Source organism: Astyanax mexicanus, chromosome 17 (genome assembly GCF_023375975.1).
Source record: "Astyanax mexicanus isolate ESR-SI-001 chromosome 17, AstMex3_surface, whole genome shotgun sequence".
In the NCBI taxonomy this organism is placed as follows: domain Eukaryota; kingdom Metazoa; phylum Chordata; class Actinopteri; order Characiformes; family Acestrorhamphidae; genus Astyanax; species Astyanax mexicanus.
Genome location: NC_064424.1, coordinates 26,142,978 through 26,169,510, shown reverse-complemented (window position 1 = coordinate 26,169,510; position 26,533 = coordinate 26,142,978). Strand labels below are relative to the sequence as shown.

The 26,533-nt window shown below is 41.2% G+C and overlaps 2 protein-coding genes across 4 annotated transcripts in view; both read right to left on the bottom strand.

Annotated features, from left to right (window-relative positions):
- Positions 1-26,533, bottom strand: part of rpl28 (ribosomal protein L28) — a 92,135-nt gene that overhangs the window by 11,721 nt on the left and 53,881 nt on the right. The window lies entirely within an intron of this gene.
- Positions 384-25,918, bottom strand: sec16a (SEC16 homolog A, endoplasmic reticulum export factor). 3 transcript variants are annotated; one of them, XM_007256600.4, is made up of 31 exons: positions 25,772-25,918; positions 17,944-20,904; positions 17,664-17,797; positions 17,075-17,169; positions 16,784-16,925; positions 16,487-16,673; positions 15,323-15,488; positions 15,070-15,212; positions 14,680-14,741; positions 14,401-14,539; positions 14,013-14,252; positions 13,783-13,880; positions 12,877-12,958; positions 12,433-12,550; positions 11,621-11,732; positions 11,295-11,400; positions 10,966-11,106; positions 10,746-10,859; positions 10,065-10,254; positions 9,413-9,822; positions 9,280-9,327; positions 8,971-9,135; positions 7,704-7,784; positions 7,530-7,586; positions 7,303-7,438; positions 6,192-6,332; positions 5,301-5,392; positions 4,869-4,922; positions 2,957-3,016; positions 1,673-1,738; positions 384-1,505 (listed from the first exon to the last, which is right to left on the bottom strand). In XM_007256600.4, the coding sequence occupies exons 2-31, from the start codon at positions 20,845-20,847 to the stop codon at positions 1,440-1,442; spliced, it is 6,549 nt and encodes a 2,182-aa protein (XP_007256662.3). In that variant the 5' UTR covers positions 20,848-20,904; positions 25,772-25,918; the 3' UTR covers positions 384-1,439. The 3 variants fall into 3 exon arrangements, with proteins under 3 accessions (XP_007256662.3, XP_049322523.1, XP_007256663.3); XM_049466566.1 differs by lacking the exon at positions 25,772-25,918 and adding an exon at positions 22,984-23,045; XM_007256601.4 differs by lacking the exon at positions 2,957-3,016.

The following is a 26,533-nucleotide window of genomic DNA, read 5'->3' as shown; positions in this document are numbered from 1 at the left end:
GATTTTGAGTAAAACCCTTCCTCTTAGAACAGTTAGAAACTATGGTAATATAGTGGTTATGTAATTTCTAAAAAGGAAAACGCTTACATCGTCTTGCGATTTCTGGTTACATTGTGATTTCTCTTTCCATTTCACTTTGTTTTTTTGCCGGCTGGGGTAATTTATAAAAGTAGCCCAAAAACCCACCCCGCCACCCCTGAATTTTCAAACAAGACCAATTTGGCAGGAAAACGGCAATTTTAGGCCAGGTTTACGAAGTGCATATTGTCTAAAATACAGATGCTGTTATTAATTAGGTACAAACACCATATTTGAAAAAACCTTCATCCTTCTAAAGACAAGAGAGCCAGCCAATAAAATAAACTAAATAAACACACCTTCCAAAGAGCTCAAAAATATCTTTATTTTCATCACTTTGCTTCTTTTCCTGTCAACAATTTTACAGTCAATTCTAAACACATTGGATAAGTCCAGGCTTCCTTCAGAGAGAGTGATCCTTTCGAATTACAAAAAAAAAAAAAAACTTGCTGTCGCTATGAAACGAGACAATGAAGATGAGATTATGGAAGAAGATTGAGTATGACAGAAAATAAAAAAATCATGACAAAATCAGCAATAAAAATAAATCATAACATGATTACTGACCAGAGTATGCAGCGAGAACGTGAATAATTCAGGAGGGTCTTGTAGAAATAATAAAAACCTATGAATCTATTTCTACATGTGAAAATGAAAGGGTGAATCTTGAGGTGAAGGAGCGTGGGGGACAGCGGGTTAGCGCACAAAGACAATACAGCTCATAAATATTCATTCTGATATACAGACTGTGTGTGAGTTGTGGGTGATTTAAAAAAGAAAAAAAAAGCTTCATAAATGCTCCTCATTTTTCAACAGGAACCTGTAATAAATACCTAAAATCCTCCAACTACTCTGGCCTCACTGTTACCACAACAACAATGAGCCGGGTGATCATGCCACACCTCAACCGCACTGGCTACCTCCCAGGGCATTCCCCCCGCCCCTCTGTCTTTCCCTCAAACTAATACACACTCACACACACACACACACGCATTCAGTCAATCACACAGAGCTGAAATGCAGTTACGATTAGGCAAAAAAGTTTAACTCAAAATTATTGCACTTAAATGTCACACACTTCTGAGGGAAGGGTGTTCCAGTCACAGACACAGAGCAGAAAGTGGGGGGAAACAACAAAAGACAAGAAAAACATGAAAAACAGAGGTTAATGCGTTTGTTAATGGCATTATTGAACCATCAAACAACGAAACAAAGCATGGAATAAACTGGGATGATTATGTTGATGAACATTGTGGTTGAGGTGGCGACAACTGGGAGGCCAGACGGTGGACCAGCAGCTTCTGGGTCTGGATGGAAATGCATCCTGATGTGATCTAGAACCATAGACACAGTTCCTCTCATTATTTTAAAGTAGGGTACTCGCGCTGGCCAAGTCGCCCAGGACGAGACCGAGCTGGAGGTGCAGACTGAAAGAAAGACGAGAACAAAGAGTGAGAGGGAACCCTTATTAATATCCATAATGACTTCTATTGAAATATTAAAATACACAATTTGTCAAAACAATTGTTGCACCAAAGAAGTAATTTTTTTTTGGTGACAAATGTACATTCTAAGGTGTCACAACAGCACTTACCTGTGCAAACTGCGAGGGGTTATAGAAAGTCACGCCCCCTGAGGGTGGAGCTCCCTGGGTAGGCCCCTAAAAGAACACAGCAGCACAGTTACTAGCGAAACTATAACCAACTATAGTGCCCATCAACAACTTAGACAAACACAGTGCCACTATAAATATGTATAGAACATCTAGACTGCTAGGGGGCGTTCAAAGACATTATTAACTCCTAAACGTCTATTTACCAATAAATGGGACTTTTAATGCATCTTCACATCTTTGCTTAACTCATTTATTTCAGTGTACCCCTAGTATAAACACTGGTTAGGCAGAGGTCCACAAACTTTTGTCTATAGAGTAGTATGGGTATTTTTTAATTATTTTATGAAAGAATTTTCTCAAAAGTATTCTCAAACCTATTTTCTGTCCTTTTCTAGTATGAGATTCTTGTCTATCACACAATGGCACCAGTACTGGGAGGATGAAGGCTGACAGAGTCTTCCTTTAAGCCTCATCATGAAGTTTCAACACATCTTATTAAACTGCCACTAATACAATACTACTAAGAATTCTAACATGCGATTCTCTTGTTAGCCAATTGCTAGCATGACCCACACTACCCAAACAGGGACTCAGTGGATACTGACGGATGGCTGTGGCATCCCCATGATCTTACCATGGGAAGTTCCTGTAACGAGACCAATGCTTAGACAGTCGGCCATTCCGGACCAATAGATGCTCACACTGACTTGCTTTGCCCACCCTCAGTAAAGCACTTGGACCACACAGGGATATTAACAGAGGGCTGTGACCTGACTGAGAATTGAACCTGTGACCTCCTTGTCCTAAAGATACAGTAACAAATCCAAGGCGCAAAGAACCAAACGAGACCTGCCATACTAGACCTGGCTATCTAGATCTACTATACATATCACTGCCAAACACGGATGGAGATCATTAGCATGCAGGGAAGGAGTGGTTAATGCAAGCATGCGTGATGAGGGCGGAGCAGGAGCACGTCTTCAGCACTGCTCACTGTTGTAATGGGCTCAACTCTCAGCCAATCAAGAGAGCTGGATCAGGGTTGCCGTGACAGTTTAAGGAGTTGTGCTGGAGGCGTGGCTAGAAGTTAAGTTGTTAATTTAAAGATTTTTGTTTTGTTTTTGTGTTTGCGTGTGCTTGTAACAGAGCGCAAAAGGAAGCGCGAAAGAAAGCAAATGAGCGTGTGTGTGTGTGTGTGTGTGTATGTATGTATGTATGTGTGTGTGTTCACATGTGTATGGTTTAGAACCCAACTGAAGGTACCTGGTTTAAATGCTGACTCACTTCTCGTGATAAAGAACTCATTGAGCTAGAACGTGATAGCTAGAACAGCAGGAGATTGACAAAAACAAACAAACAAACAAAAACACCACAAACCAAAATTAATCCCATGCAGATTCAGATTGATTCACCCCGTCAATCATGACACCAGAATGAGCTGTCTCTGTGTGGACTACCCACTTTAGAGACAAACAGCTGTGTGCATGTGTGCGTTTGTAGCTCACACTCGTTCATTATCATCTCTTATTATCTCACACACACACACACACACACACACACACACACACACACACTTCCATGCACTTCAGAAAAGCATCAAAAGCTCAAAGAACAAACATCAGATTTATAAGTAGGGAATTAAACTGTGCAGCAAAACAGTATTTTTGTATGTATTTATGTGTGTGTGTGTACTCTATATGTCCAAATGTGTGGACATCCATTCTTTAAAAAAATAAAAACATTACTGACTGAGATGTGCAGATATACAAACAAAAATTGTCTAGTTCATGTAGAAAAGTATTTCAAAAGAATATGACTGAACATGAACATATTGCCATCGTGTGGGCTATCCAATACTTTTAAGATACTTTTAGGAATTAGATGGGACGATGATCATCCAACATCCTGACCTTACTAATGCTTTTGTTGCCAAATTCAATCAAATCCTTACAGCAATGCTCCAAAATATAGTAGAAAACCTTTTTTAGGCTTTCTACTATAGACAGTAGGGACAGGATAACATTTTAAAATCCTTGATAACGGAACAAACATGAAATATGCAGGTGCCCCAATACTTTTGACCATTTAGAGAATGTGAGAGCATGTGTAATTCTGAAACTAAAAAGCTAAACTGTTTGAAGCTACTACTGTTTGTAGTTCTTAAATATGGTTCAGATCTGTAACACTGATCTAGAATGATGAGCCAAAACATTAGGGCCTGTCCCACTAAGGTAATAGGATAGTGTATACAAAGTGGTAATCGAGCTGCATGTAAAATCTTTGATCTGTGGGCAGAATAATGACTTGACACACGCCAACATGGGTCCGATTATTATGGCCAGATGGCCAAAAGGCTTGCAGGTGGGCTACTGGTCAGTGGAGGTAGTGACATACCAAGAATATTTTTCATGAAGATTCACAGAATCAGTATCTCAGCAAATGTTTAACAATGGTTTAAAATGTTGGCAGAAACAAAATGTATCATAACAAAAAGTGCAGCAACCTCTGATGCCTACGAGGCTGTGTAGTTCCCATTCGGACTTCTGCTAATTAAAGAAATTGCCTAAAGGACAACTAATATTTTTAAAACTAGACCTCAGAGCGATGGAAAAAAGAAGGGTTTTGACGAGTTTGACAAGTGCCGTTTTCTGCTCAACTGAGCCTTAATTCATTGCTGGAACATCTTTATGCCAGTTACCACAGGACTCAAGAAAAGGGCTTGTAGAAAAACATGTTTGGTCACATGCAGGAGAACAGCAGCATATAGGGCAGGTGATCATAATATTTTGGCTCATTTTGGTACATATAAGATATAAGTTAAGTTAGCCGTGAGTTTAGCTGCTTTGTAAAGCGCTGCAACACACAATGCAACAACTAAATGCATTGGCTTCTCATAACCCCACACTGAGACCCACCGTGAGCTTTTGTAGGGGCATGTTTGTGCTGTGGATTTAGGAAAAAAAATCACTGACTCAGAAACATTTGTACTTTGCATCTATTTGCATATGCAAAATGTGTGTAAACATCATTTTTTTTAGTATAAAAGTAGCTCAGCTGGAAGACCAGATGCAGTGCATGTGAATGTATTTGTGTCTGCATGCGTGTGTGCACATGAGGAAGAGGACAGAGCATGGTATGATGAACTTGCTTGCAGGTCTGTAAACAGTGATCTTACCTCTCCTGACTGAGTTCCCTCCGGACCCGGGGGCAATAGAGTGGGATTAAACATCTGAAGAGCAGAATAAAGAAAGCACACAAATACAGTTATCATTGTAACAGGCAGCAATGCTAACATGACAGAACATCTGTAAACACTTGATAAGGGCCTTCAATTACCAACAACTGATATAACCCTATACAACACATACAGCAAGTGTTTGCATGTACACTGACATGGCACAAGTATTGTGTTCCATGACTTTTGTCAAAATAACACCCACCTGCCTGTGGGTAACACTTCATGATACATTTACATACAGCTATCAAATTACTTTTGGTACGTCAGAAGATACTAAATAAAAAAAACACTGTTTTAAAGATAGTTTTACTGGAATAAAATACCTTTACTATTAATGCTGATAAACATCCACTGAAAATGAAGCCTCACCTGTGGAACTGTAGCATTGGGTTGAGTTTGTTCCATATTGTCTGCATTGCTGTCTGGAACACTGCCCTCCATTGGCTGCTGATCATCGGGGGCTGAAGTGTTGATTACCACATATCAGTTTATATATCAATCAATATGTACTTATATACACAGTTATTTTACTACTTTACTTTTTCATCATGTGACACGTTTGTCCTCTGCCAGATATTTAGGTCTTTTTCACACATTAAAAGTCTGGACCAGCGTTTGTGTGTTTGTTAGCTATTGTGTACATTTGTTTGAGTTAATTTTGGTTTCACACAGCAGTTTAGTGACTAAACTAAAGAACTTTAGTACATACTGTCATCATCTCCATGGGATCTCTCTCTCTACACTTCATATTAGTTAGAGCTGCTTTGCCAGAAGTTGTGACGAATTCTAGCTTTCTGACAGAATCCAACTTCCCTTTGTTGACATGTGCGCCCTGCAGCAGAACGAGTATAAAGAATTATAATAAGATTCCTTTTATTTCTGTTTATAAGTAAGGGTTATCTACTGTCACAGTAAATAAATGAATTCCCAGCTTAAGTGTTTGTGTCAATTCAGCTACGTGACACACCTGCATGCCAAGGGGAGTCTGATAAATTTTTTTTTTCCTTTGGTTCGTTTAAAAAAAAAAAAAAGACTCAACTGCAGATGAACCCTACACTGCTTCAGAAAATCTGGATTGTGATTCACGACCCCTTTCACACCTACTACTTTGGTTTGGAATTTCCTGATGTAAAATTAAAATACGGCATCACATCAGAGGACATGGTTTTCGTTGTCAAAATGCATCAGGTTACTGGGCTCTTATTATTATGCGGATGAAAAAATATATATACATAATTCAAAACACAGACACACGCTTACCTGCTGAAGGAACAAAAAGGTTGGCAGGCATGGCCATAGGCGCAAGGGGGGCGAAAAGGTCAGCAGGAGGAGGAACAACAGATGCAGGTTTGGAATCTCCACGACCCGGGTTCAACACATCCACATACCGCCCCCTAGTGCCTGAAAAACATACATTTAGCTTTCTATTTAACATTAAATTGCTCTTGGTGATATTTCAGCTTATTCTTGAATATCACTCAGCCATGGTCCAAGAAATGTTACAAAGTTCCATTTGTGTGTTTTTTTTTTTTAAAGTTGTGCTTCAGTATGGTCAGCAGGTGCAGAACAAATCAAGCGAAACCAAATGATTAACAAGTATTTACTTCACTTTTAGTAGTACCACTTTTTTACCGTTACACTGATGAAATCCATTATTTTTATCCAACTACTAAACCCTCCCACAACATTGAGGTTTGTATATGCCCACTTAGAAGCAGTACATCCAAGAACAATAAAGGCAGCTTCTTCTACAGCCACAGAAAACATGGCACCACAAAGCTGCATTTTCACATGCTTATTCTGTTGTGTCTATATATATCCAAATTAGTGCTGGGCTAGATATACCCACTGCTTCCTTTACAAAACTAAATATTTTAAATAGATGCATAAACACTATAAACAGACCTAAAATACTCAAAATGTAAGTATTGAAAAAAGATATTTCTTTACTCTACTGTACTACTGTACAAATAAGATACATTTAATAGAATTAAAAAAATTTTTTTACTGAAGACATAAGAGTTCTCCAGTTAATTGATACATTTAGTTCAGTGGGCATTAATATTATACTTTAGGCTACAGTATTAATATATTTAAACACAGCTATAGTTACTCATATTGCAAGAAACCACTGCAGAGGCTCCAAGAGTTCTGTTCTCATGTTTCTCCAGCGTGAAACTGAACTGTTAGTGTGCCTCTGTTGCGGCACTGTTTTAGGCAGCGCTCCGCAGCGCCTTCTAGTGGTATGGCGGTATGTGAAAAACAGAAATCTCTTCCGGTATAGCGTATGAACAGTTATTCTGCCCAGCACTAATCCCAATGTTAAATTTGGGTAAAACTTCATATAAAAACTGAGGACGAAGCAGCCTACCTGCTTTCCTGGAGAACATATTAACAGGTGGTCCTGCTCCTGGAGGACCTGGAGGTCCACCCATTCCAGGACCTGCAGCTGGCCCACCAGTGGGAGCTTTAGGAAACATTGAGGGAGGAGGGGGAGGTGGTTTACTCTGAAAAAAAATACAGACACACAAAAATAAACAAAAAGAAATGCAAAAGTCCAAAAACTTCCATGTATAGCACGGGCTCAAGCAAACCCACCTCCTCCTCTGGTTCATCCAGATTGACCCACCTCTGCTTTGCTCCATCCCACACAATCTATTAAAAACAAATTAAAAATAATTTTTTTTTTAACAAATTGTTATTTAACTAGATATGCGAAAATGCATAAGCACATGCTAACAAAACATCAAAAGAAAGATGTTTTAGAATTACTGATTTGTTGGTGTCATCTGGGAGGTGAGCTTCATTTTTTCCTCTTCTATACAACCAACTCAAGATACCCCCACCACCTCCCTAAAAGTAAGAAAATTTAAGAAATATATCAAGAATGTAAATTCACACTGCAAAATCATAGCAATCATAGCATACACTTTTTTACCAGTTCTACAGTAACTGTTGTTCCACTTTGCTGATGCTGCTTTTGTTAGTTTGCTGCTGGTTGATTTATCCACAGATGTGTTTTAAAAGCCAGTAAAAGGGTGGACATGCATTAAACCCTTAACCACTGTTGTACAGTAGGTCCACACTTTATTAAAGAAATGGACTTAGTAGTAAAACATGATAAAGAGTACTAACCTTTGTTGCATAGCCCACCTCTCCTGTTCTCCAACAGCTTTCTGAGATCTAAAAATTGTGTGCAGTCTGTGCAAACAGGCTAGAATGGGTTTTATGTGGGCATATTTTGCACCTGCATATAAATTGCCTTTTACACCAGGTATATAATAGCTTTACACCTCACTGTAGAATCCGGAGAGCCCTGACATTTAAAATGAGGCATTAATAACTTTAAAAGTGCACAAGAAATGTATTAAAAAACACTGATTACAACCCTAAGTGTTCATCATTATTATTCTGACTGCAGCTTCAGTCAGCATAACAGAGGAGAAGGCAAAGAAAAAAGAAGACAGAACGGTTTGCATTTGTGCCTTTTTAGACTGCAATATTACGTGCTCGTCACTACAGATTATGACTTTACTTTAAGATGGCGGGTCCCAAAGATGTAGGTTACACTGCGGGTTGTAAACAGTGGTTTTTAATGCGCTTTTTATTAACTTTTTTTATAAAGTTTTTGGATTCTACCAATGAGGTGTGAAGCTACTTTGAGCCTGGATAACTGTGTAAAAAGCGATTTATCTGCAAGGGCAAAATAAGCCCTGTTAAAACCCATTCTAGCCTGTTTGGACAAACTGCACAAAATTGCTTGATCTCAGAAAGCTGCAGGTAAGCAAAGGTTAGTATTCAACAAAAGTTAGTACTCTATCATGTTTTACTTCACCAAAAGTCAGTTTCACACTTTAAATTCTTTATTTTACTTTATTTTAACAAAATATACTCAAATAAATAAAACAGGTGTTTAATAAGTTACCATGGCAGAAATTCCACATCAGTTTAACCAGAAAAAAAGTTCTATAATAATCCAGTTGTAAATGTTCATAATTTAGCACAAAAGTGGAACAAATATGTATGAATGTCTATGCACCTTTTTTGGCGAGTCTTTCTTGGTTTTCTTGGGTGCCTCCTGGGAAGGTGCCTCTGGAATGGGGGGAGGAGGAGGGGAGCTCTGATTGGCTGCGGAGTTGCTTCGCTCTCGTCCTGTGGAATGATTGGATGATTCTGATGTGGTGCGTGAGCGGCGTCCAGACATCTGAGCAAATGACAGGTGAGAACCAACTATAGCACATATACACATTAACTGAAGATTACCATAGAGGAAATCTGTACATATTTGAAGGAGATGTAATATAATGTAGTGTAATGAGTATGTAAATATAAGACAGGATTTTTTTACCATGTGGGTTGAAGACTGAGAGGTGGTCCTGGATCTTCTTCCTGAACTCTGTGTGCGCACACACACAAACAATAAATATGCAAAACTAAACTAAATAAGTAAATGAACGAAAGAAAGCTTTTTTTAAACCCACCATCTGAGCCATGCTGTCATAAAAGTCCATCTGAGGAAGTGGGCCACGGGATGGGGGAGGCGGTTGAGGCAGCTGCTGAGGTGAAGGAGGTGTTGGCGTAGGGTCTGCCCCAGGCATCTGGGGGTGCATACCATGAGGCGTCCCAGGAGGCATGCTAGGAGGCATCCCAGGTGTCATATGTTGGGGCATCTCTGCAGGAGTGTAGAGGGGTATTTGTTGTGGCATGTTGGGAGACATTTGTGTAGGACTCTGCGTTGGCATGGGATGGTAAGGCTCTTGGTGTTCCTGGTACTGTGAAACAAAGCCAGGCTGGGGAGGAGCAGGGGCTGCTGGGTAAAATGGAATACTCTCGCCAGGGGGAGGGGCATGCTGAAGAGGAACCACCCCGTCCTGCAAAATGGTTGTTGGAGCTGTAATAGAAATGAACATACAAAGACATGGTTAGAAGAAGACAAAAAGCAAACTATACTATGAAGGAAGGTAGATTTGTGGTCCCTGTTCATGAAACCAATTGCATGAACCATTAAAGTCATGCTGGATAACTTAAGCCCTAAGCTAGAACTGTCGTCTTCCCTCCCTCTGGTCATGACGGACTTGGTTTAATTCATCTGTCTAGCTATTTTGTCAAAGAGTCCTCAGAGAATCAACGCACCTGGTGGCATAAGTTGCACCCCTGCTGTGGGTGGGCCTGGCTGCGGCATGAGGGAGGTCATGAGATGATTATGAGGGTCAGCGTTCAAAGCTGAATGGTCAGGTAGGCTGGGGTGTTCCTCTGAGCTCGGTGTAGTGCAAGCAGACAGCTGGGGAGTGCTGCAATCTGTACGCAACGATATTACGCCATCCTGAGACAGAGAGACAGAGGAGTTAAAACTACATTTAAGATCTAAATGTTTTTGGATTTTAAATGTATCCATATTACCATTGCATTGCTCTATAGAAGTGCCATGACATATTAATAAATACCTAAACTTTCACCAAATTTAACCCAAAAGTTAAATTAATAATTAATTTGGTATGGTTGTTTCAAATCTTCTAGTGACTTGAATTATGTTGCAAATGTTTGACTGTTTAAATTCATAGGTTTTATTTATTTCATTTTAGATTATTAGTTTGATAAATTTTTGTCTTGGTCTTCACAGCATTTTTAATGAAAAAAAAAAATACTTTTTTTTTCTATCCATCCATAATCATAAAACTCAGCTTTTATTTAATTTCACTTCTTGTTCCTGGGGTCACGGTTCTGTGCTTTACCACCAGTAAGCTTTCCCAAAACAATAGATAATGCAGGAGATAAAACACAATCACTTAACTAACATTCTGTTATAATACACACCTTAATCTGATTGTTGAGTTTTCTGAGAAGCAGCAGCCAGTCTGGCTCCTGGAAGAGCTCTTGCTCTGGCTTTTCTTTCAGCTGAGGGTCAAAAAACCTCAACCTCTCAGACATCTGGAATCAGACGGAAACAAAGAGAAGTCCAGAGAATCAATACAGAAACATAAATCAACCCTAAAGCATGGGTTGTGAGTACAGTAAGCCATATGCATATGTGTACCTGTATGAGTTGACTTATGAACACAGGTGAGTGGTAGTCAGGTAAGGTCAGCAGTGCACGTGCAATGACTTCACAATAATGGAAGGCTTGTGCACAAAGTCCCGTCTCCGCCAGCCGACATGCATAGATGAACTTAAACACCTGTGAAACAGGAAAGATTAAGATTAGGATAAAGTGTTAAGAACTTCATACCAAATACACCAAATATACACTGTATTCACAAAGTTGTATGCTACTAATGCTACTAATGGTTAAAATTGCACTCTCTTCTTCACATTGTCTCCTTAATATTCAGCATTTGGAGACAAAAATGTGAGTGCCAGCCTAACCTGAAAGTTGGGCAGTGATAGAGGCTGGGAACCAAGAGACTGGGCGTACTCATAAGCTTCCGTTTTCTGGATCGCATCAATAGTACAGAACCTTGCAAATGGCAGACTGAGTGAGAGACAAAGAGATAGAGAGACAAAGAGAGATTGCATCACATGTGCAAAATTACCCAGACAGCATTACAACTATCCACACAAAGCAAGTATAAAGCATAACCATAATTAACAGTGTGCTCTTGATCATCTTTCATTTTCAATAAAATACCAGCAGCTCTGTTCCTAAGTTATCAGCAATGTCTATGAACATGAGAATATTTGTGAAGTCTTACCTGTGGTTGGAGCCAATGAGAACCATCTTGGTGCTCTTCTTGGTAAAGACACCCAAACCCACCTGAGCCATCAGGTAGCAGAAATGAGCTGCATCAACCAGACCTTTGGAGGCTGTAACAAAAACACACACACACACACACACACACACACACACACAAACACACACTGTGTCAACTGGCAGATAATGACAAGAGTTCATTCTAAATTGGTTCAGGGCATTTTAATTTTCAAATTCAAGAGTCTAAACCAAGGTCCCAGTGTTTGTTACACTGTATACATTTAGTCAGGTTAGTTTTGGTTTTATACTCCAGTTTGCTACGGTTTGTCAAAATCACACATGTGGACTGTGTCTCCTTTTACTTGCAGAAACTATTTTTGAGTGCATGCGAGTCACAAAGCAGAGTAAACAAATTCCCCTATGATTCCTAAAATACCCTCTGTTTATAAATAAAGGGCTATTACAGTTACAGTAGATGCAAAAAATTACCAGCATAATCTGTTGCATATATACTGCTGCGTGATATGCATGCACACAAAAGGGAATCTGATTTTGGTATGACACCATCCTGTTGTTTAATGAGTGATTATAGCCTGTCTTAACTTCCAATAATAGGTCAGAAAGTCTGCAATGGAGAACACTGCTGTCAAAATGGACATCAAGAGGCCTTTTCAGTGCGGTTTATGGCCCCTTTCACACATGCAAAAATGTCAGGTGTGCAAACGTTCTTAATGCCTCGTTGTCAGGTGTGAACACACCCTTAATGAAAGTTAGTGTAGGAATATTTTAAATGTGTGTGACGTGTTTGTTTACCCAGTGTGTCTCCCATGGTGGAGATGGTGCGCGTGTCCAGATCCAGAGTGTGTGTGAGGTTGGAGAGCACCATGGCCAGATGAGGGCGCCAGTCTCCCCACTTCTCATCCCCACAACACTGCCATGCAACGAGAAACACAGCAGTTATACAGAGAAACACAAGGTCTCACTATTTTGCAACCTAACAAATACTTACACATACACTGTAACAAAAACATGTACATGCTCATATATATGCATCAGAATACATCACCGACTCCCTCCTGAATGTGGCTTAACCAATTATAATCTAATAACAGAGCGTCCCGGGGTTGTTTACACTTGTTTTTTTTTATGTGGTCAAGGGAAATTCAAATCTGATCTGTTCATTAACGGCGCATGTCAATGCTAAGAGAAAACTAAGTAAATCAAATCCCGGGTGAATGTTTAGGTTAGGAGACTTACCGTGGCAGCAGCCGGCATCCTTCCAGACATAAGCTGGTAGACTGTCTGCAGGGGGTCATTGATGGGAAGACTGTTGGCAAACCTGAAACACAGACAATTAACAGGTTAAAGGAATTCATCTACACCATACAAGAAGACATCTACGAAATCAGCAGAAATCATTTACACAATACAAAATCATGAAACTGCTACACATAAAAATGCAGAGCATTAGCTTAAAGCAGTTGCAGTAGTGTTTCTAAGCTTTCTAAATGTACTAAACAAGTCAGGGGTTCCCAAAAGCCTCTTGAGTAAAAGCTAGCACTGGGTATCGAAATTCGATACCAAAAAGGTACCGACGAACATCTTGGTACTACCAAATACTGAACAGTCTAAAAAAAAAAATGAAATGAACACAAATGTCCAAAAAACACAGAGCACAAACATCAAGGTTTATAAAAAAAAAAAACAGTTAAAGTGGTCTAAAGTCTGACTTCTAAAGATTAATCCACAACTGTGAAATCATTGGCGCCGATGTGCTAAAGTCTCTCAGGAACTCTCTCGCTAGAAATTGAGTGATTGTGTGAGGATGTGTGATTTGTACTGATCATATCAGTATCAACATTTTTTTTTGTGAACAATATTTTTTTTTTTTAACTTTCATCGTCAAATTATACATCATACATCTCGTTTTAGTATCAACATTTTTTAAAACAATCCCAGTCCTAGTCAAAGCTGATTCTTAAATGGTTACGTGAGCATCACACTGAACACACTCTCTCCCAGTTAAAATGATCTTAACACTAAAAGACTTTCGGGGGGAAATGGCTGACACAGGCCCTACACTTCCTATAGTATAGTATAGAGTTTAGTGACTTCATAAAAACTAAGCTGTGTGTGTGTGCAAATGATGTTCATAAGTGTTACCTAGTCATGACTCTCGCATGTGTCCTGTTGTCCATCTTACTGGCCAGGAGCAGTGCGTGGCCCCACAACCCATTCTTCATAGCAGACTCGAGGGCATCCTGAAACAAAACATCAAGTACCGTCACACAACGACCTTGTACCACTAAAGTGTTTTTTTGCAGGACAACAATGATTTTTATTGTGAAGAAAAACAAGCAAAAAATGTGTAAAGAATGAGTGTGTCCTCCTGCCTTCTTTCGTCCAAACAGCAGCAACTCTCTGAAGCGCTCAGTCTCCTTCCCAGCATTCTCAGGTGTGCCCATAAACGTGTCGGACAGCAGAGACAGCGGTCCGGACTCTTCCTCTTCCGGACGCTCCAGAGCCTCATTGTTGAAATCGATCAAATTTGCCTCATTAGGAGACTTTCCTGGCAACCACACTGAGCGATGCTCCTTTAGCAACAGATCAGCCAGATCTGTACCAACCACAGTCTGATGGATAGATAAATGAAGCGATAAGGTGTGAGGGAGAGAGAAAAAGAGATGGGGAAAAATAATCAAACACCTTTCCCTGGGATTATAAATTATCAGTAGATGTGGGACAACCGAACAGCACATATGTACACACACATACACATACCCCATTCTGACGACAGAGCAGCACTATGAACTCCCAAATGAGGACAGCAGAGTCCTTGTCGATGAGGTCGTCATTACGGATGCACTCCTGAGCTTTGTTTTGGGCAAACTTTATAACGTCCACCTTGTGGGTCTCCTCCCTGATACACACACACACACACACACACACACAAATACAAACTATATATATCTAAAAAAAAAATCAACAACAGAGGTCTGTCTACATATTGTACCACCAAATTACTGTGTGATGGACATAGAAGGCAAAGGTCAGTCTTACTTGACGAGTGGTCCTGGGAAAGCTCGCAGCTCAGTCTGTTCTGGCGAATCCTGCATCATTGTCTAAAACATCAGAAGATATTTTGACAAAAAGATGTTGATACTTTCACATTCAAGCACTTGAAAACACAACATAAAAAGTTGAACACACCTGTTTTATTGTACTATTTTTTTATTAATAAGGATTGGTAATTAATCCTGTTGTATTTACTACTACTATTAAAACTTTTTTTTATTAATTATCTTTATTTTGCCAATCTTAATTTTGTGTGCCTAACACATTTTTTCTAGTCTGTTAATTAGCAAGTGTTGCAGAGTTTGTTGTAAAGGAAACTGATGACAGGGCCACGATTATCACTAACCAATCAGAGAATGGCAAAGAAATAATTACCTCCATGCTGTGAAGCTCCACAAGAGCTGGCTGTCCAGCTGAAGGTAGGTTAGGCTGGACCAGAATTAGCTGACCTGCTGGACCAAACCGGGCACAGCAGTGAGGAACTGAGAATTTCTCTGGAGTCAATGGCCTCGGGGGAGCTGAGAAAATGAGATAGAGATACAGAGAAAGAGGTAAGAATGTGTACACTTCAATTTGTAGATCAGACTAAACTGAATTATGAAAGAGAGAGAGTGAGTGAGATGCTTACGCTGTTCTGGTGCAGTCCAAGTGGTGTCTGTGGCATTGTACTGACTGTAGTTCTGAGTGTCTGTGGGGCCAGGATACTGACCATAGGAATAATCCACAGGCAGTGTGGATGCAGTGGCATCGTAACTCGCAGCAACCAGATCAGGCTGACTCCTGTACACCTGGCTCTACAGGGGACAAAGGGGGAGAGGGAAATCACACACATTTAGGGGGCGAACCACAGTCCATAAGAGATGGTACTGGTGTACTCGCTAAACTATGATCCAGTTTGTTCGGTGGCTTAGACTTTCAGACCAATTACAGAGAATTTAATTGACTTTAATCATCCTATAAACAACACTGAAACAAAGCTCACGTAGGTAGAAACATTCTATAGTGCACTCACTGAAGTGTAAGCTGGAATAAATGTATACAATGTTATAAAATGTTACAAAACACCCCTACATTAACAGCAAGTTAAGTGTCCTTGGGTTTTAGGACACTACAGAACTACAAGATCATGAGCGATCTACACTTTAATGAAGGTACAGATCAAGGAGAAAGTAGAGTGAACATGTTGTTAAATGAGTAGTTCATTCACAAATTAAAATGAACATAATTGATTACTGACCCCAGAAGCAGTCGAACAGCCGAAACATGTTTTGGTAACTGACATGTGCTTTGTTAGCCTACAATGAACGAGGATAGGTTAATGGGGCTAACACACACTGAACTTGGACTAGGAGTGGACAATTGCAGCTATGAGAGACATTTTCATGCACAGTTCCTGCTCAAGCTCAACTGGTTCAATGCACAGATTTTGTTTTTAGTTCTAAAAGAGCAGGGACATTTTTCTCACCCCTTTAAAAACAACATTAGCAACATTAGCGTAGCATCTATTGTCGTGCACTAAAGAAGCGCAGACACCAAACGTGTCTTAGCTGTTCGACTGAATCTGAAGTCAGTGACCAATCAGTGTCCAAGAACTCTTTATGATAGTGGCATTAGTGTGTTTGGTCAGACAGATTTATACAAGCAGGGAAAGAGCTTATCTAATATAATATGCAAAACACAAAAAACAAATCCTTTCCATACACACAGGCATCGGGTTATCAATATAAAATTTGACATACAAAATAAATACATTCCTTCCGCTGTAGTTCTTTGTAAATTCAAGGGCACACACCTGCTGTGATCGAGAGCTGAAGCTGCTTTGACGGCTATGGGATGAGTGGACGCTGTGGGCAGATCTCTCGCTGTGGACAGAGCGCCGGTCAAACTCGTCCGCATACGGATCCCGTCTCCGATAGTCGTCATCAAAACTAGAGTCGTAGCCAGGGTAGTAGCGCCATGGGTCATCGTAGCCCTCGGGCCTGGACACATAGTTAAAACCACGAAAAAAGGGCAGGTCAAATTGGTTAAGGCATAAGGGAAGTTAGGAAAGAGAGTAAGGTTGATGGAGTGAGTAAGATCACAAGCGTACCTGGTGGCATACTGCTGACCATAATATGGGTCAGCTCGTCTGTAGGCCTCAGGGTCATAGTTGTACCAGTTATAGGCCTGGTCATAGTATCCTCTATAACGGGGGTCATAAGCAGCGTTGGGGTCATACCATCTGTTTCGATCTGCAAGCACAAACGAAAACAGAACAAACTATTTTATTTAGCTCACGAATTCCTGTCAGCACAGTCATTGTGTGCTCATAACAAGTTTCAAGTTGTTTTTGTGCCAAGAACAATCAGACAGTACAGGACAGTTGCCATATAAAACTTACCTGCGTACTGTTCGTACTGTTTCTTATAGTAGTTTGCATAGTAGTCTTCATAGGCACTGCGGTTAGGCCTGGGGTAATTTTCACTATATCCCTGCCTAAAGGAGAAAAAGCAAAAGGATTGTCTTATAGACCAGGGGTCCCTAGTGTTTTGGCAACTCATGGCCCATTTAATCCACCACAAAATATTCCATGACCACAGGAAAATATAATTAAACATATAAAGTCTAGTCAAATAGAATACTGCAATCAGAGTAGCACTATTGTATTGATTGAAGGGCACAACTTGCTTGTATATTAGGTGCTAGCTTTGTCAGCCATGTGATTGTACTATACCTGAACAATTAACAAATTTAACCTAACTTTATTTTTTTTAATGTTGCCAATAACTTACATAATATTTATCATATCCAAAATGTGCAAAAACAGAAAACAAGCACACAATTTTTGGCAATGACACTTAGCAATGTGGGCAGCAATAAATATGACCTCATATGTAAAATACTGTAAGCAACTGCCTTTCTACTGGTCTTTAATCATTAGGAAAATATCACAGACCTCAGTTAATGATCTCGGTGGCCTGAGACTTTACCTAGAGTTGGGTCGGTCAGAGTACTGACTGGTTCTTGAACTTGGCCTTTCTGGCTGCCGCTCCGCTTCCCGGTAGCCAGGGTTTGGTCCATTATACTGACTGTATCGTGGATCTGCTCTCCGGTAAGGATCATCCTACAGACAAAAATGAAGGGAAACAGAAAAAGGGGAGAGAGAGGGGTGAAAGGGAGCAACACAAAAACAAAACTTTCAAAAGATTTAACAAACGTAAAACTGATTAAGAGAAATTAAAAACAGCAGTCATTTAAAATTTATGATACCTGGTAATAGTTCTGAGCCCTTGGGTCCATATTCGGATATTGAGGTGGGTAGGGATGTCTTCCATCCTGGTACTCTGGGTAGTAACCTCCATATCCAGGAACGGGCATAGAAGGTGCTGCGCCATAACCAGACTGACCCCCAAGAGCAGACGGGGGACGCTGAGGATCAGGAGGGGCAGCAGTGTTTCCAGGCTGTGAAGGATAAGCAGGAGGTGGGGCTGGTCCAGATACAGAGGGTGGGGCAGCATGGGATGTGGGTGTGGCTACTGGGGGAGGCTGGGAGGCAGTTTCATTTGAAACTGGATTGTGAGTGTGGGATAGGCCAGCGGGATCACTACTAGTCTGATTGCTGGAGGGTCTGGAGGGATTTGTGGCGGGTGCCTGAGGCGGAGGCTCAGAATCAGTGCGCACAGCTTGCTGTGCATCTTTGGTAACCTGCAGATAAAAGCCAGGGGTGTTATTCACCATGGCAGTGGGAGGAGCTGATTGGGAAAGGGGCGGGCCAAAAGACTGATTTGTGCTCTGTGGTTGGTGCATGGAAAAATCAAGCAGCTCATAATTTGATGGTTGATTCTGATTAGTGGAAGGAGCAGAAGGTGTAATTTGTGAATTAGGAGATGTGACTCCTTGACCATCACCTCGCAGGGACTGAGCCCTTGAAAGAGGTGGGTGAGTTGATTGGGAAGGAGGAGGACCATCTTTGACCTCTCGAGCCAGATTTAATGGACTCTGGCTGGAGGGCTGCTGAAAGCTTAGCGGCGTCTTCGGGAAAAGTGAAGGCGGCTGATTTGAAGAGGAACTTGATGGCAACTGATTGGCCACAGCCGTTTGAGAAGGTGGCCGAACAGGCGAGGTGGTCTCCTTGGGACTCTGGATTTGATTGGCTGTTTGAGAAGGGCTTTGAGGAGCAATCACATTATAATTTGTAGAAGGTGGTGCAATCAAGACAGGCTGGTTTAAAGCCTCTACGGGCGGCGTTGTTACCAGCAAGGAAGCATAACCTAGACTTGCCTGAGGTGCTGAATCTGGTGGGTTCTCAAGGTTTTCTGAGTGAGGCTGTGGATGTGCCCTGGGTGGTTGCAGATCCAAAGGTACATCTTCTGGTGGCTGGATCACCTCAGCACTGGGTTGGCGAGCTGGAACAAGTGTAGTAGCCAGAGGGGGTGCTGCAGGTGCCAACAGAATATTAGCTCCAAGGCCAGCTGGATCACTATGAGCCCAAAGGGTCGTAGCAGGACTATCGCATGGTCGTCGAGCTCCATGGGCTCGAGACGAAGGTCTGCGCTCCTGCCCTCCAGGAAAATAGATGGTCTCCATGTTGTCTGGAGGCTGCTCTAGGTTTCCAGGAAGCCCATCTGCTCCACTCTTTTCCATAACCATTCTAGCTCGGTCAACTTCAGCAGGCCTGACACCAATGCCGTGTGATCGCACAGGCTCAAAAGAAGAGTTTGCACTGGGTTGAAAGACACCTACCGGCTTTGGAGGGCTGGGGGTGGGGAATGTGGGACTCTGCTCTGCAGCAGGGGCGGAATCTATTTGCTCAAAGTAACCAGCATTGGGAGGATGGGAGGCAGGTGGATCAGGGGGGCGGGGGCTTTCTTGTTGGATAAAAGTACCAACAACACCCTGATGTCGTCGGGGTGGGTGACCAGTGCTGTGTGGGGCATGGCCACTCCCGTGACTGACATTGCTGTAACTGGATGAGACACTTGCGGAACGGGCTGGCCGAGGAGCAGAGTCTGGTGTCTCCAGGTTAGGCCCTGCCTCGTAGACATGGCTTGGTAGTGGTTCGCTCGGCAGCACTTCTTGGTTCGGAACGCATTCCAAATTCTCAACAGATTCACATGGCCCAGCACCAGCTCTGATATTTCCACTGTCATTCAAATACTGAGCAGGTGCCTCTGCCACAGTCCCTGCATGAGGAAGGTGAGAGACCCCATTTACACGACCCTCGCAGGAAAGGGTCTCTTCATTCTCTACATCATTGCCCTGGAAGAACATAGATAGCGTTCCAGAGTCAGCAGGAACGTAGGGGACAGGGCAGGCACGTTGAGCTGGATCCTGTGGGACCTGACTGAACCATGGCTCTGAGAATGCCCCTGTCTGGCTAAAATAGTTTTGGGCTGAAAAGGGGGTGCTCTGTTGCTGGGAACCAGCTAGCCCACTCGTATTCAGTGGAGGCGACTGAATATGATTTTGAGGGTGATTCTGAGGTTGTCCAACATGGGGCGAGTGAGCAGAATGAGAGGCTTGTGCTTGGGGAGGAACATGGAAAGGCTGGGGTGGATCACTAGTTGGCTGAAAGTAGTTCTGAACAGAAGGAGGTCGACTTCCATGATCAGGCACCAAATGTGAAGGAGCAGTAGGGGCGGGCTGAAATGGAGGGTTGCTTTGCACTGGTGGTGTTGAGGATGCAGGAGGAGGCTGATAATGGTTTGAGCTGAATGGAGGGGCAGGGTTAGGCAATTGCGCGATATAGGGCATAGGTTCTTGAGAGTTAAAATACCCAGGCTCAGAAGGAGGTGGAATAGGAGCAGGTGAAGGCCGTGAAGGACCAGGATAAGGGGTGAAAAAGGGGGGAGGGGGACCAGCTGATGCCACTTGAGTTGCTAACGTTGGAACTTGAGATGGACCAGGCTGGGAAAAAACAGCTGGAGGAGGGGACTGTACAGGAAGTGGACTGCTGTTAGGTGGTAAAGCCTGGCTGCCCACTGGCATTAGTGGAGGCGCTTGCCTCCCATAGGCGAATGGATCAGACATTGGCTGTGCAGGTGGTACAGTTGCTGAGGCAGTAGCTGCTGCTCCATGCTTGTGTGGTCGAGTTCTTCTGAATGCATTAGGTCCACCAGAGGAAGGTGGTGGGCCACATGCTCCGGGTGGTGCTGCACGAGGAGGAGGTTGCATCTTTTCAAGTTCCTGTTCTCCAGAGCTCAAGACACTGAGGGTGTGTGATGGCTATGCCTGGGGCGGAAACAAAAAACAGTTCTTTTTAGAGTAGCATCTTAATCACACAACAACCTAACTGCTTGGAACATGCTTTGTTTACATTCCACACTGCAACTCTGCATCAAGATTTAAGTGATTATCATTTTAACCACACATAGCTATATATTAGGGCAGTCAAGCATTAACGCATGCGATTCATTTGGAATCAGTAAAGGGTTATTATTTTTTAAATGCAATTAATTACATCACCAAGTTTGACCTCAACATCCGCCATAATCTGCCCCACCCCCACCCAATGCGCAGATTTTTTCTTCTGGAGCAGTTCGCTTGTGGTGAGAACGTGATCTGGTCTCGATCGGAACCAGCTAATAAATAAACTTATTTTTAAATGAGCTAAATTGTTGATAAAGCAGAGTTTAATTTAATATATTAGCCAGATAATATACTGCTATGAACAAATGCTGACTGACTGCTTTATGCTGTTTACACACTTAGAGAGACATGGCAGTTGTGGCACTATGATTACTACATCTGCACTGCACGTCTCATTGCATATTTACTTTCTTGCTCCCACACCCTCTTGATCTGGGTAAGTTTTTTATGCCACTGTTGGCCACTGTAAAGCTGATTTGGAACAATGTCTGTTGCTTAAAGCGCTATATAAATAAACTTGAACTTTGCCCTGCTTTTGTTGTGTCTGTAGTTGAAGCTGAAGTTACTGCCTGAAGTTACTCAATTGGCAGGGCTTAATTTTTTGCACTGAGCAGAACAGCAAAAAAAAACACAACTAAGCCAAGCGGAGCATGAACAGCTGTACTTGATGAACTGCGAATGTACTGCAGGTTAACGACCTACTGAAAAAAGAAAGCTGAATCTGGACACCTAAAGCCTTAGACATACTGTATGTCCACCCTATTTCACAGTGCCTCCATTCTACAAAAGTGAGGGTTAATGTTTCCTCTACAATACAAGTGCTACACTAATACTGGCGTCTGGGATGCTGTAAAATAATGCTCTTGAGAATTGCAATATTATGTTTTGTAGTACTAAACAGATTTTTAGAGGAACAGTTTCCATGTCCACTTTACATCATAACATAGCAATTCTAACACTTTTTTGATAAATAAGAAGCAATATCAAAACCAGACTCTGTGGTGTCTTAAATATCGGGGGCCAGAGATTAGATGAGCGGTGTTGGGACTAGAAGGTGGCTGGTCTGATCCCCAGGACCGGCATGCACAGCTGAGGTGCCATTTGAACGAGGGACCTGACTATTATATTTGCTTTCTGGGCACCAAGGTGACGGCACACCTCCCCAGGTGTGCTCGTTCTCATGGCTCTAGTCACTAGTGTTTGTGTGTGCATGGAGAAGTTAAATTTGGTGATTGAATTGTGTCTGGCTGTCTATCACTGATGTACAAAATGACTAAAATGACTGAACACTTGTTGGTTTGGTCTTTTCCACTGGCAAGGATTACTACAACCTATTCGGCTAATTCCATCCTGCTGTATGTACAGTATGTGTTTAAATCCATATTCCGACATTCCAGGCTGTGAGTTGGCCTCTAAGTTCTGAACAGAAAGAGTACTTTAATACTACCTTTTATGACCACGTCAAAGTGCACTCTCAACAGGGAAAAACATTCACATTATTTGACATGACCAATGATGAAAGACGACTGAACAAAACAAACTTCACTTATAATACCAGTGTACACACTGAACGCAACCATTCTTGCTACTGCAAACACACCACCGCTCCCATCCTATGCAGCACAGCAGGATATACACTGACCACTGATATTAATTTAGGACGTGAAGGCCAAAATCCACAGGTGTAGTGTAACAGGGTACCATTTGCTAATGACAGTTTGTAATGTAAATATATACTCAACCTATTATTCAATTCAAGATACAGATAATTATTCTTTCAGGCCATCCCTTTAGCTTGTTACAAAATCTTATGGAGGCCTATTTCCCTAATTGAATTGATCAACTTCAAGAACTGAATCTTTACTTGCTGCTTAATATATGTCCACCCCTTGACAGGAGTCTTTGGATCTGAATCTCAACATAATGTGTAATAACACTTACATTATATGATAAGGTGCAGAAGAAATTACGGATGACCAGGGTACTTCATACATCCCTTAGAAATCTGCAAAGATATGATTTTGGGATTGCAGAAGAGGCATTAGCTGTCTGTTCTCATCATTTGGGTGTTCCTAGATTTTAGACCAGAAAATCTTGCTGTGAGACATAGAAGTGGCAGTGTTTACACATGTTTTATTTTGATTAAAGAGCCCCTTCAACTGATATAATAGTAGGTCATAAATATGTGATAAGTGGCACAAGAATGATAGCAGGATATGAACGTAGTAAGAAACAAGAAACTCTGTTTGAGGGAGAAGCTCAGCTTAGGTTACAATGAACGGAAACACCTTTCTACAGTTTCTCTTTTAAAGAGGGGGTTTTCCACAGAACACTTTATCTCTACAAATGCTCCAGCTCCTAAATCCAGCGACAGGTTCAGATATGGAACCACTTGGTTTCCAGCGCCTTAAAACATATTAAGGTAAACACATTAGAAGTGAAGTTAACTGAAGACAAACTTATGGACTCCAGATTTTTTTTTACAGTGATGGTGAACAGATAGAAAATAAAACATATTTTAGGCACTTAAGCCTATGGGCCAATTTACCACAACTGTGAACAATTCTAAGGTTCTCTAAACATCTCGGAATAACTGTGTTTACATTAGGGGCAGGCAATATCACCACACATTATAATATTGTGATACACATTAGATCACGATGTGATCGGGCTGACAGTTGTTCTAGGAGTGCCAATACTTCACACCGCACAGTAGCACAATGACAAAAGCATCATAATACTCCTCCACAAGCACACAAAATGTATCAATTACGTCAGAACAAACAGCCATACCAAAGCAGCAATCTTACAATTCTACAGGGAAAAGACTTCCACTAAACACAGACATGGTGTGTTTAAAACAGAGCAATACTGTTGTACTGGTAGGTAGGCAGGTATGTTAGAAATAGGTCAGCCAATCAGAGGGAAAATTATCTGTTGCACCCTTTAACATAAACTAAATAATTTAAATATAGGGAAGACTAACATTAAACAAAGTTTAGCTTTACATAAAGGTTATTTCTTATTATGTAACAGTTTGGCAGTGTGTGAGCCATGTGATTAATTTAATATTAATTAGTTTTGACTCTGCCTTTAACCCTGATGTTTGGGAAATCCTGAATTGTTCCTCGACTATTCACTGAAAGTCGGAGGCTGATAGTAATGTTTTCGCATCAGAGTGCCTGAGGGAATGGAACTATTTTAACTTTAACTATTTTAACATTTTATTTTGTTTTCTTTCACTTATCATATAACAATTGACTGTTATAATGGAAATTTGGTACAATCAATAACACATTAATTGTCTGCACTTAACATGAGATGCTGGTAATGGTGTACTCATCCCTGGCAGGGGGCTGCACGACTGTGCCAGTATCTCACATTATAGAATTTTTTCTTGTGTTTATTGATTAAATATTCTTCTTGGAGCTCATATATACATTTATATATATTCATATGTTACATATTGCCGACTAGGGGTGGGGTACAAATTTAATCTGATATTCTTCCACCACTGTCAAAAAATATGGCATGTATATTAGACATAACTGCTCCAAATTAAGCTGTGCCACAGTTAAACAACTTGGTTAAGTCAGATTCAGAATCAAATTCAGACCTCGTCTTCATCTCTCTATTACTATCACTTAAAAAATTAGACTTGGCTCTTTAAACAGGCTGTAAAGGCTTGAAATAACACTAATCCAGCGGCAGGATTGGGAAATACTGAATAATGGCCACTTTAAAGCTAAAGAATTAAACTTTTTGTTACCTCATTTCTCAGATACAATGGGTTTGTAAATAAGTCAATACGTTGCTGCTCTGAAAGCTGTTCTATTGAGTCCATCCCCGGTCAGTCCCTTTAAACACAGCCAGAGCTGGCTAGCTAACCTAAATAGCTTAGCAAAGACAGCTAGCTTGTTTAGCCAACCATGTACAGTATAAACTCACTCAAACTCATTGTTAGACCATAATTACAAAAACAGAGATGGAACAGGTTCCACTGTGCTTTAGGCTTGTAAATATGTTTAAAAATGTGAGGTTACAGTATGTGTATGATTGAATCTAGCTGGCTATAATAGAACTAAACCCGGTCATAACACTAATGTTGCGTTAAGTAGTTCCAAAACGTTAAGGTTAGCCATAGTACTAACTGGCTTGTTTTATTTAACGTTACAGAAAATCCACAGGTCATTGAACACAATGGAAGAGTTATATTTACCAAAAACTTATAAATAAAGATAATAAGAGAGAAATTAACTGACGGAAGAGTTCAAATGAAGTTAGGTAGCTAACGCTAGCTAACCATAGCTAGTTACAACCGGGGAAAACGGCGACACGGTCAACCAGTAAAGCTGAAACTTGGATTAAAGTTATTATGCTAATTTAGCGATAACGTGCCGAGCTGTTCTTTAACTCGACACCAGACCACCCAGAAAAGAGGCGAAAAACGTCATAAGCCCGGTTCAAACCGGTCAGTGTAAAGTCCCGAATACATTTCTGCACCGAAATGACAGCTAAGTGCTGACAGGGCAACTCGCTAACGTTAGCCTAGCCAACCCAGCGGGCTCTGTAGCGTAAACAGCTAGTGCGCTAAAGCCCCAGCAAGCCCTATAGGATTAGCACTAGCAGGGAGCTAGCCCGTAACCCGGGTCAGGCAAAGTTCCCCCTCTAGAACCCAAACGACCCCCGAGAACCCGGCGGGCGGCAGAGCGGTGGAGCGGGGCGTCACCTCGTTCCTCGGGCGGAGAAGCAGAACCTCGGGCTGAACTGAGAGCGGCGTGTAAAATCCTACAGCCGTGCGGGACGTTCAGACTGACGGCCGTCCGCCATCTTCGCTAAAGCGACGTGTACATGAAACGTCAGCCTTCCGACTGGGGCTGCGTCACGGTCAATTCGCTAGTTGCACGGATTCGGATAAGGCCTGATTCGATTTTGATTCCGGATTCAAATTCAGATTGGAAATACCAGTTCTTCTTCTAGCCTCTCAACTAACATAGATATGGGACAAAAATATTTAGAATTCAATAAAAATGCTGTTTAAATAATAATAATAATAATAATAATAATAATAATAATAATAATAATAATAATAATTATTATTATTATAATAATTTCATTTTATTATTTATTAAGAATTGATTTATGCGACTACTTTTCCATAAACTATTACAGAACAGCTTACTGTTTCAGGGTGACATACTTTGGTATACACAAAAAATATTGGATCAACTGCTCATTTATTGTCTTGTCAAAATAAAGCGTAATAAAAAAAAAGCTTCTCCGTCTGTAGCTGTCTCTGCTGTAAGGATTTGATTGTGACAGCATCAAGAGTGTTAGCGAGGTCATGTGTATTTGAATGTCTGTGTAAATTTACTACTGCAGTCCTGCATCCTTTATATCCTGCATATTTAAAAGCAATTCCTTTGGTTTTCTCTAAAATAAAATATATAGAAAATCGACAAAGGAAACTTAATGTTGGTCTTCCTGTGGT